Here is an 11010-nt window from a genome sequence, read left to right on the forward strand (position 1 = left end):
GCGGATTGGGGGAAACTCAAACGTAGCTGGACGTAGCAAATGTCTATGTTGCAGAACTTCGGTTGTGGCTTGTGGTAGGGACTTTTGTATTCCATTGACCCTTCGGGGCCACGTTAGGTTTCCTATAGTTCCCACCCAAAGACTGTAGGTGTCAGATGATAGGTGAAGCTTGTAGAATATAACATAACTTTTATTGAACTGTTGTTAGTTTACATAGCACTCTTAGAATGTAGCAGACAATCACTACAAAAGACGGCCAAACAACAAATGTGACACAATAAGTCTCTTCTTTCCCACAGTTTTTGTTGCAATGGCTAATTCAAATAAACATTATTCAGCACAACCATCTGAAGTACTTATCAAACACTTTGTTGCATCAGCATTTTATGGAATCTAAATGTCAGGCTCCCTCCTGCTAGACATTTGTCAAGTGTGATGTATGTTTATTTAGTAGGCACAGTTTTATGCAGGAGCATGCAGTTAACAGTTTATTTCTTCAAGTCTGCAGGGCAGAAAGTCTGTTTTTTACTCTTAAACTTTTTCCAATTGAATATTCCTGCATATGAGTTTTGCTCATATAGTGAACATGTAGTTTATAACACTTGTGTCTTACTAACACCCTACAGTGACTCCTCTACTCTTATGTAATGATGATGCCTATAGTATGAAACACTTAATAATGAGCAAGAGTGCCATGAACATTATAATACACAGACAGGAGAGATGGTGAGAAAGGTGGAGCAGAATGTCTGCCAGCAGGCTGTTGCCCCAAGGGTGAGGCAGTGGGACAGCAGGCTGAGGTGGTGGTGGTGGTGGTGGTGGAGGAGGAGGAGGAGGAGGAGGAGGAGGAGGAGGAGGAGGAGGAGGAGGAGGAGGAGGAGGAGGAGGAGGAGGAGGAGGAGGAGGAGGAGGAGGAGGAGGAGACAGAGCTTGCGGGATCTCACAGTAAACTCCTGTCCAACCCTGGTAGCACTGACATGTAAACTTGTGTTTCATATCCAGAATATCGTGGCTGTTGAGATGACCACTGATATGGAAGCGGGGGCCCCTGGGAGCCAGGTTGTGGTGGATGTGAAAGAAGAGTGGATTAAGGTGCAGGTAAGCACCTGAATCTAGGCTCTTGCGGACACATCTGCCGTTCTTCTTGCAAAGTGCTTTGCTGCACAGCTTAGCTGCTGATGTGACATTGACGACATAATGCCCCAGAGGACCATCAATGTACTTCTTCACTGTCAGACAGTTCCTCTGGAGGGGAAAGAGACCATAACACATTAGTCTAAAACAAGAACCATGGTAGTGTCTCTTCATGTTGTAAACCATTAATCATAGACTGAGTCTGCTTTGTATTTCTGCTGATCATTTTGAACACGGTGTCATTAGCTTTTCCAATGAAAAAAAGATGTCATCATATCTTATAGCTTATTGGTCACTAGTTTGAGCAATATTTTGAAGTTATACTAACAGTTACCTGGGATCGAGCATACTCTGATGATCCCCAAAGGACGACACCTGATGCTCCCAAGGCGGCACTTTCCCCAATAGTGTGCACCAGATCACTCTTATTAAAAAAATAAAGGGTGGAAAAAAAAGAACATTATAGCCCATCAACACAAAGTAAAACTATAAATTTATATGGCTTTCTGGGACACATGAAAAATCCAGATGACTTACAAAGCTTCCTGCATAATTTCACAAAAAATGTCTTTTTTAACATTTTTGTTTTTTCAGTTGCTCAGTGTTGGTGTTTTCTGGTTTTACAAGTGATTTTGTGTGAAGTTCTGATGAGTAACTGGTATCTTAGCTGCAGAAGACTGCAGTCAGAGCACTTTTAGTTTGGTGAATCAGCAAGGAGTTATGAGGAAGGGAACAAACTAACAGCTTCTCAGAACAGGTCGATCAGTGGAGTGGATTATTTCCTTTCTAAAAAATTATTTTAAAAAAACAATTTCAACATAGAAAATTTCATTGTGGTTCTAGCAATTGCTATATTATAGATTTGTACACCACACCACATGAAACAGTTGTTTAAAATGTCACTATATTTTCTGCACATGTCCTTTATTGCTCCATGAACTTTGTTAAGCCCTGTAAACTTTGACTGCAAGTAATACGCTAACTGTTCAAACGGATGACTTATATAAACTGCAAAATCCCTTCAACAGCTAAGAAGGACATGAAACAAGGGCAGAAATAGAATGATATGACTTGAACTGTAGTTTATTTCTGCTGAGAATCAAACCATGGATTCTGCTGTATATGGTATTCACTTTAATCGCACAAAGAAATTGTGGTCTTCTGTAAAAACTGTGTACCTCTGAAAGCATGAAAAATGTGTAGGCATAGAAAGGTCTGGAGTATACAAAGACAGGCAGTGTGAAGTCCGTATGTGCAATGGATGCAATCCTCATGGCTTCCTTGACTCGATAATGGACAAACTTGACAGTGTTTGGAGAGGACTTTAGCTCATAGTCCAGGTAGATGGACGGGTAAAGGGCTGTACTCTCTTTCCAGAGCCAAATCAGATGGTCATTGCGAACATGCTCAACATTTGGGCATTCTCCAGTGTAGCGTTGTGGGTGCTGCTTGTAGCCATAGTTGTAGCAGTCTGGAAATAGGTAAAACCCCCACAGACCATCTGGCCTGCGAGCTTCAGCCAGTTCTAAGGTAAGATTCATGAAAGCTTGCCCAGCACTCTCAAAACTTTCCTTTGCCACGTTTTCAACTTTACTCTCCGGCCAGTTTGGATGAAGTTTTTGGATTTGTTCTTTGGATTTTTTGCGGTAGATGTCTTTGGAACCCCAATTTCTAACCCACTGAGGCCTCCAGTTCTCCCAGTCAATGACGCCTAGACCACGAAAGTCCTTGTGGGGGATTAGCTTGTCAATGTCAGCCCGGACCTTGCTCAGATGTTTGGAAATGCTCTGGTTCTGAGGTAGGCCACCATTGATAGCTACCCCAGAGCTTGTATAGTATGGATAAAATCCCAGATGGCTGTGGTAGAATATGGTAACGTTTGGTCCACTTAAGGTTTCGTTGAGGTTTGCTACAATGTCAAAAACGCTGAGGTCTAGGTCCACCTTGAATCGAAGGCGACATGACTCTGTTGGAGCGTTCCAGACTACAACAAAAGGTCGATGAGGGATCAGAGGTGCTCGGGTTGGTTTCCTCTGGTCACCTCTGACTTGGAGCTTTACTCCAGGCCAAACCCACAAGACCAACGGCAGGAGACAGAGCTGTATCAACATCATGGCCTGCGACTCCTCATGGAGCAATGAATGGTCCTGCACTGAGAGTGAAGAGATATTACATGTTTAGAGAGTAAATAAAGACATTATGAGCTTCAGTAAACAAGGATAATCGTGCTGGATTTTGAAAAGACATTAATGATGGTCACTGAAGTGAGAGCTCCAAATTCCACAAAAAAACACAAAGATACTTTGTTCTCAGTGAGAGCAGATCTGTTCTGGAAATAACATAGGTGGAAATCCCATAGAACCTGCTACATCCATGGAGAGAAAGGGATCAAATAAATTTCTGTCCTCTCTCATACTTTTTTGAATCATCATTTAACACCAATCTCTAACTGCGAAATTGAAAATGCTTTAGGAAACCATTCTATGAATAAATAGATCTATCTGACTTTACCAACTAGAACATTAAACAGCTTTTTGTTATGAATTTAAAGAAATTGTGTACTTCCTAGCTCTTCTGGAGGCAGTGAAATGCCAAATGAGAAGGTTACACTCATAAAGTTTAACAACAGAAAAGCAGCCATGAAAATCTTGAAAAGACTGATAAGAAGTCAGTTTAGAAAATATATCTTAAATCGACATGTACAGCTAAATGTGTTTAGAAAACTTTTAAAAGCACATTGTCAACAGGGTCAGCGTGTTTTTTAAATGTTTTACTGCAAAGTAATGGATTTCTCAATGAAACCATAAATAAATTAATAGAGATAGATATTCATTTTTGTTTGGTACTGCAACTTCAAAGCTTGAAACCATTTTCTGTTTATACTCTTGTACAAATACAGCATACTGACAAACACATGTCTAGTCTATAGAGTTCTAAGTTTTGTTTTTGTCTCTGTCATTCTGCTGAAATTCTTTTCCCCAGATTTTATGTGGGAGCAATTACTTCTGGCACCCCCACATAAGCAAGTAATTTATATAATAGCTTTTCCACATTTGGGTGGGAAATGTTGTGACTTGAGGCATTGCTATGTGGTTGCCTCCAAGGACACCATGGAAAATCCCCCATCATTCTGTTTAAAGGACTTTTACCAGACCTGGGAAAAAGGAAACAACTGGTAGGCTTAGGCGTCATTTCAAATTTTCATAAATCTGATGAAGCGCCGGCCAAGAGCTGATGTCTTCTGATGGCCTTAATGGCATGAGAACTTCTGGATTAAAACTTTTTTTGATGTGGATCAGTAAGGAGAGAAGTTGAGATAAGATGGTTGACGGAGGAGGACTCAGAATTACAGTCACCAATAATGTATATATCAATGAAATGTGCTCTTCAAAGCTTTTTTTAAATGCTGTAAATTATCATTATGTTTCCTTGTATACCAAATACACTTCTGAGAACATATTAACACAGTGTGTTTCTCACTAGCTTCATAAATCCTCCCAGCAAGACTTTTTTCTGGTGATACTGATCCAAGACAAACAGAGTACGACTGAAAGCGAGGACCTCTGAAAATTATTCCAGACCACAAGAGAGACCCATCCCCAAACACAAAGTCTGAGTCTAAATTGACAGAGGAGACTGAGTTCTTTGTTTTCTCTCATAGAGACATGACGTACCAGTAAAAAGCAGCTAGACTCAACTGAATGAATCCAGGTGATAGTGAGGTAAATTGTATTGTGAGTTAATCCTTGATATTTAAACACACTCTCTGTCTTAGTGTCTTAAAGAGACACTCTGCATGTCTCTTTAAGAACTGAACCACTAGTCATTCTGTTTCAATATTCACCTGCCATTTTCTTAGAGATGGAAGTAGCATCTCAAGGCTTCAGAACAGTTAAAGCTCTGTTACAACACAAAACTCCATTACAAGTTAAAGTTCTGATATAAAGAATCTAATTAAAGAAAAATTTAATATATTGTAAACTTAAGGAAACTGTCCTTAAAGTAACAAAAATGCTGCAGAAAATGCGAACTGTAATTTTTATACTTTTAAAACCCCTTCCTATATTAATCGTGGTATGATTATGAAATTAATCTATGACAAAGCAATGCATTGTATTTGATAACATCTTGAAACAATTTGTAAGTCAAAATCCCAGACATGTAACTTGTAACTAATGCTGTTAGATAAATGTAATAGAATAAAAAGTACAATAATATTTTACTCTAAAATGTAGTGGAGTAGAAATATGATATACCAAAACTTCTAAATACTCTTTGATGATTTTCTTAGATATACTTAAGTAATATTATAAATATGCTGCATTTTACCTTTGTTATTTGCCAATTTGTTTTCCTAAAATTCACAAACATTCTTAATTTAAGACTATCATATATCATATATGAAAGAAGTCATCAGTCATGTAAAAATGATGGTGAAGGTGGTGGCCAGCTTAGCCTTTTTATCTAATTCTACTTTTTTCTAAACTGATATTTTGGGAAAAAAAAATATTGTTTTTAAAAAAGACTGATGTTAACATTTTGGCATTTTACATTTTAGTGCATACTGTATATCTCAATTATCCATCTGTGACATCTGTCACATTTATTTTTCATTTTTTGGAAAAAGCTTTAAAAGAAAAACTGCACCACTGAAATTTGCTCTTAATAGCCCAAATATTGCTTCAAACTTGATGTGTAAGTTTTATTCATGACCAGCACATACAACCTTGAATTAGAAGTTAACAAACAAGCCTTAATGTTGAACAGCCAGAAACAGAAGGAGGCGTTCAGCCACAGAAGTCACACAGCTGAATACCAACATATTTGATTATTGATGTATGCTATGAGTTACAATTGTGTTTACAAGAAAAAAAATAAGCTTACAAGCTAAATAAGTGAGTTCATTTCATGTCATCAAGGCCTAACTACCATTGAGGACACTGAGGTCGTGTCCTCTGTATGTTTGTTGTTGTTGTTGTTGTTGCTGCTAAAATTCTGGTATATAAACTCAAAAAAATTACACGTGAAACTGACTGCAGGACGATGGTCTTGGTCCCCCCACAAAAGAGTAGCTCGAGAGTGTGGGCATATTGCTGTGCGTCATCAACAACACGCACTTTCGCTACGGTAACTACCACACACAAGTCGGACGTTTGTTACCGCCATAGACATATATATGAGGAGCACATTAAGCTAAAAATGTAGGTGGAGAGCAGTTTAAGTGGTAGATGACTGTGAGAAAAAAAATGCATTTTCATGTAAAAATATATTTATTGCAACCCAACGTACTACTCAGATAGCAAGGAAACATCGAATCAAAGTTTAATTTTGGTTAACTCCGTTAGTACTGGTCGTCAATCAATTTCCACCGGTTGAATCAACATTCATTTTGCGATTGAAATGTCAGCGACGTCTTCGATTGAAAATGAGACGTTTATTCAGTGTTGATTTGTCAATATTGGATGTTGAACCTGTTATACATTTCTGCCGGATATATTTCACAACGCAGTAACATGGCACAGAGCAGATCATGCGGGACATAAAGTCGTGCGCAGAAACAAAATAAAACATCCGGTTAATTTTCAAAATAATAATAAATAATTTTCTGTCGTAACATGCCCTTACTTCATTAGTCACGATAATGGTCCTTCAAAAAGCCTAAGAAAGCACCATTTTTACCTCATAATTTTAAAAGCTCTGCTCAAGGTTTTTTAAGATTTCTGACACATCTGAAAACATGATGTTGAAATGGCCTATTGCTTTCATTTCTATCAGTTTAATAATTGACTGGGTTTATGTTCTTCACTAAAGGGAAAAACATATGTCAAATGAAGAATGCATATTTGTGGCATATGAATAAGGAATGATTCAAATAAATATAGTAAAATATACAATTAATTCATTATAGCCTATTCGTGTGTCTATTTAGAACACATCGACATTGATATAATGTTATTTTTAAGGATTTATTTTTGTCTTTTTTACTTGCTGGCCATTTAAGACCTTGAAATGTAGGTACTATAAGTTGCAGTAGTAGTTAAACTGATTGCATTTGAATATATTATTCCTCAGGGCACCGTACAGGACAGTTAATTTCCTTTTGATTCCTAATCCATGACTTGATGAAATTCATTCTGCAGATTTGCAAATCACTTAGGATGAGGGTGATGTTCTCTGATAACAAACAAAACAAATAAGCCTATTCAAAAGTCATAATGATGTTGTTTTTGGTCCTTAAGACTCCGAAAATGGCCAGATTTAATGGATACATTATCACAGCCAATAAACAAAATGATTCTCCACCAATTAAGTCTTAGTGGTCAAAAGTAGCAGAACTCCAGTCATTTTTACTGCTTTCACACCTGACACTCTTAGCTTCAGAGAACCTAGCAGACCTGATTGCAGTGACTTAACTTGGGTGGAGGTTATGAAAAACCGAGAAGACCCCTGCCGACTAACAGTCAAGAATGTTGACTCAGAATTCAGATATTAGATGTTGAAATTAATATCAACATCTAATATTTCTTAATTTAATTAAGACTTAACATTTTCAGTTACTCGGTTATGAGTAGTGTTGTTATTTCAGGATTCTATTTTAACATAGCTTAACACTATCAAATAGTTTCTTTGCTTATGAATACTCTTGAAGTTGATTGTTAATATGTGATCTTTCACATTGCAGTCTGGTTGTTAGCAGGTTTTTAGCTGCAATGGCAAGACTTTTCTAATCAAATGCTGAGTAGAATAAAATACATTTGGACATTAGAAGTGGACTTTATGCATCCAATTACTGTTCTAATTTCACTAAGTGATAATGAAGAACATACAGATTCAAGATTCAGATTCAGAGTCAATTACTGTCTTTAATGGTATGAGATAGAATCTTTCAAAGAGCCAACAACAGTATTATTTTTTTTTAAATATTGCATACCTTCCCCTCCTCTGCTGGCTGTGCTGAGTTTCAATACTTTTTGGTGGATAATTCCCTCTTCTGTTGATGCTTTAATGCAAAGAAACCCTTGAAAATGTTGTCCATTATTCAACTACTGTCTCTAACCCCTGACAGTCAGGTTCCCTATGTTTTATGGGACAGAGATGCCCCACACTATTGTTATTTTGGCCCCTCCTCATCAGACAACAGGAATTTAAAGGACCAAATGACCTAAAAACCTCAAAGTATTTTCACTGGATCGTATTTTAAACTCTATTATGTATTTTAGGCTCTATCATATATGGAAATTTGTCACACCGGTAATGTTGACTTTTTGTCGTGTCTCCACATTTGGTTTGTGACTTCCTGTTTCATCTTGGAAATTAACTCTCTGGGATTTCAGGACACTCAAGGAGTGGTGGAAGAGAGATGAGAGCTGTGCCATCCAACGACTTTAACTGGAATCCTTCCAATTTCCTGCAATATGTTTAAATAATGCCGGAGTATGTTCCATAGTACAAGAGTGGTTTATTCTCCACATCGAACAGTTCAAAGAACTCTGGTCTGGCTAAAGAGCAGTTGCTCTGATCATCCAAGCTTCATCACATTACATAAGCTTTAATGGTTATGTGCTTTGAATCTTTGGGGTAGACTATTGCTAGGCAGATCTTAGAGCAAGAACAACCCCACTGACCGGAGCCATAAATCTCTGTGCAGCTAGTTCTAACATCAGTTACATTAGAACCATCTTCTCTCTCCCCGTCGTTCTCCTGTAGCGGTGGAGGAGCCTCGGTAGGTTGAGGTTGTGGGCCAGGGTGCATGGCTGCATTATGGTAGGTGCTTTCATACTCAAAGCACTTCACAGAGGATTTGCAGTCTTTGGCAACATGGGAAGTTGAAGAACAACACTTGAAGAATATTCCTTTCTGTTCCTTACTTGGACTTGTTTCTGAATGTCCTGCATTTTTTAAGTGGATGTGATTTGTCATGCAGTGGGCAGTTCTTGTTAGGGTCGTTATTGATTGTAGAGACATCTGTTTTGTGAACTGTGATAAACTTGTTGGTGTTAAAGCTCTTCACAGGTAACCTTTCTGGTTTTGTGAGGTTTGTGCCGTTGCTTTGACGCATAAAGCTGGGGCCATTTTGTTTCTTTTCCTCACAACACACAAAGTTACAGAAGTAACTAAAGGGAGGGAAACAGCCATTGTTCTCTTCTTTGTACCACAACCCAGATGACACCCACTTCTCCTGAAGCCCATATGCCCATAAGCTGGTCCAATACCTCTGCAGGTGTCGAGATACGACAGTCCAGTGAGATATCCATCCTCCTTGGCGCCTTGTATCTCCATGAGCAAATCTCCAAATTCACGTAATTTGGTGAGATCTTTGGCTGTAATCCTCGGAAAACTGTCTAGTCTCTGGAATAGTGACTGCTAGATTATCTCAGGGGCAGCATAGCAGTCGCAAAGCCTCTCCCATGCCTTACGTAGAGCCAGATCAGCATTGTTCACATGCACTGCACAAATGCACCTCATTTGTTCACCTTTTCCTAGCCATTTGGTCATGAGGTCTAGTTCTTATGTTGCTGTAAGTTGGACTTCAGCCTCTGCATTGGTGAATGAGGACTGCAATGTGCAAAAATTCTCCGGCTTATCATCAAATTGGCACAGTCCTTACATAACAAGATCTCGTCGTGCCAAATATTGTGTCAGAGGGTCTGGGGGGTGTGACGCACTAGCTCGAAGCATATGTCGTGGTGTTTGTGACTAAGCACGTATGTACGTGTGAGGGTTTGTCATTTTGATGTCAGTCTTTGGCTCAACTCTTGTCAGTTCAGACAGGTTTGGTGCGGGTGGATGTGCTGTAACATCACTTTCAGGCTTGGGCTTGTTATTAGTAAGTTAGAATTCTGATATGTTTGCAGGTGGATGCCATGTTCTGCCATTTAACTGGTGGCACTGGTACTGGCGCAGAGGTAGAATGATTCTGATCATTTCATTTTTGGAGTGAACATATTCACTAGTACGTTGCAATCTAAGCCTTTCTTTTGACTCAGATCTCACATTTCGTAATGTGTCATGCATTTTTGGTACATCTTCCAACACTTGTGCTTCAGCAATGACTGCATCTGCTTCACGATGTAATATTAGCGCTTCCAGATCTGTCTCAATTCTAGCAGCTTCCAGCTGATTTTAAGTGTATTCTGTTTTCCTGTCTGCTTCTCTAGCAGCCTTTTCCAGCTTTAATTTAGCCTCCTAGCTAGCAGATGATGTTCTCACCTTAGCAGCTTCTGCTTTAGCTCTGGCACGAGCTGAACTCACAGATGACGCTAATGTTACGTTGTTTTTGGCAATCGACACTGACGACTTGTTGCTTGCCATCTTCCACACTTTGGAACATCAAGTGCCGCCTTTTCACTTCAGTGTTCTGTTGCAGAGTGTAGCAACTCTGGTTAAACACCAGGCTAAACCTTTGTCAAAGAACACAAGAGTCTGAGTAGAGTTGACCTTTTACTCTCTGATCTTCATTTGACAAGCTGTAAAAACTGTAGTTAAAAAATATACAAAAATAGAATAATTATCTCTATTTGCATAAATATTGCATTATCAAACAACTCATAATATGAATTTACGTCTTTGTATTTACCTTGAGGAACAGTAAGGATCATGAGAAGAATGCTCTTTTAACATGTACAATATGACCTTTCTAAATTACAAACAATACACGTTTTTAACAATTTATGCCTTTAAACATCTTATCATCATGAAATATATATACTTATGGTGTTGCCCAAACAATGTTTCTAAGTGAATGCCTGTGGAAGAGCCTCAGAGCATGAACAGCATGTCAGTTTTCCCTCTCAGAGCAACCAGGAAGAGAATGTAAACTAGGAAACCATGTCGCCAGCAAGTCGACCTTCAAAATAAAATCTTATCAAACAATTT

The 11010-nt window shown here is 38.6% G+C and overlaps 1 protein-coding gene across 1 annotated transcript; it reads right to left on the reverse strand.

Annotated features, from left to right (window-relative positions):
- Positions 1-657: 657 nt before the first annotated feature.
- hyal6 (hyaluronoglucosaminidase 6) lies at positions 658-10446 on the reverse strand. Its single transcript, XM_072385330.1, has 7 exons — positions 10345-10446; positions 9348-9483; positions 8760-8942; positions 2313-3286; positions 1469-1558; positions 903-1245; positions 658-767 (listed from the first exon to the last, which is right to left on the reverse strand). The coding sequence occupies exons 1-7, from the start codon at positions 10444-10446 to the stop codon at positions 658-660; spliced, it is 1938 nt and encodes a 645-aa protein (XP_072241431.1).
- Between the last annotated feature and the right edge of the window lie 564 nt (positions 10447-11010).

The sequence above is a fragment of the Leuresthes tenuis genome, unplaced genomic scaffold (assembly GCF_036924035.1).
Source record: "Leuresthes tenuis unplaced genomic scaffold, fLeuTen1.0.hap1 SCAF_5, whole genome shotgun sequence".
Classification (NCBI taxonomy): domain Eukaryota; kingdom Metazoa; phylum Chordata; class Actinopteri; order Atheriniformes; family Atherinopsidae; genus Leuresthes; species Leuresthes tenuis.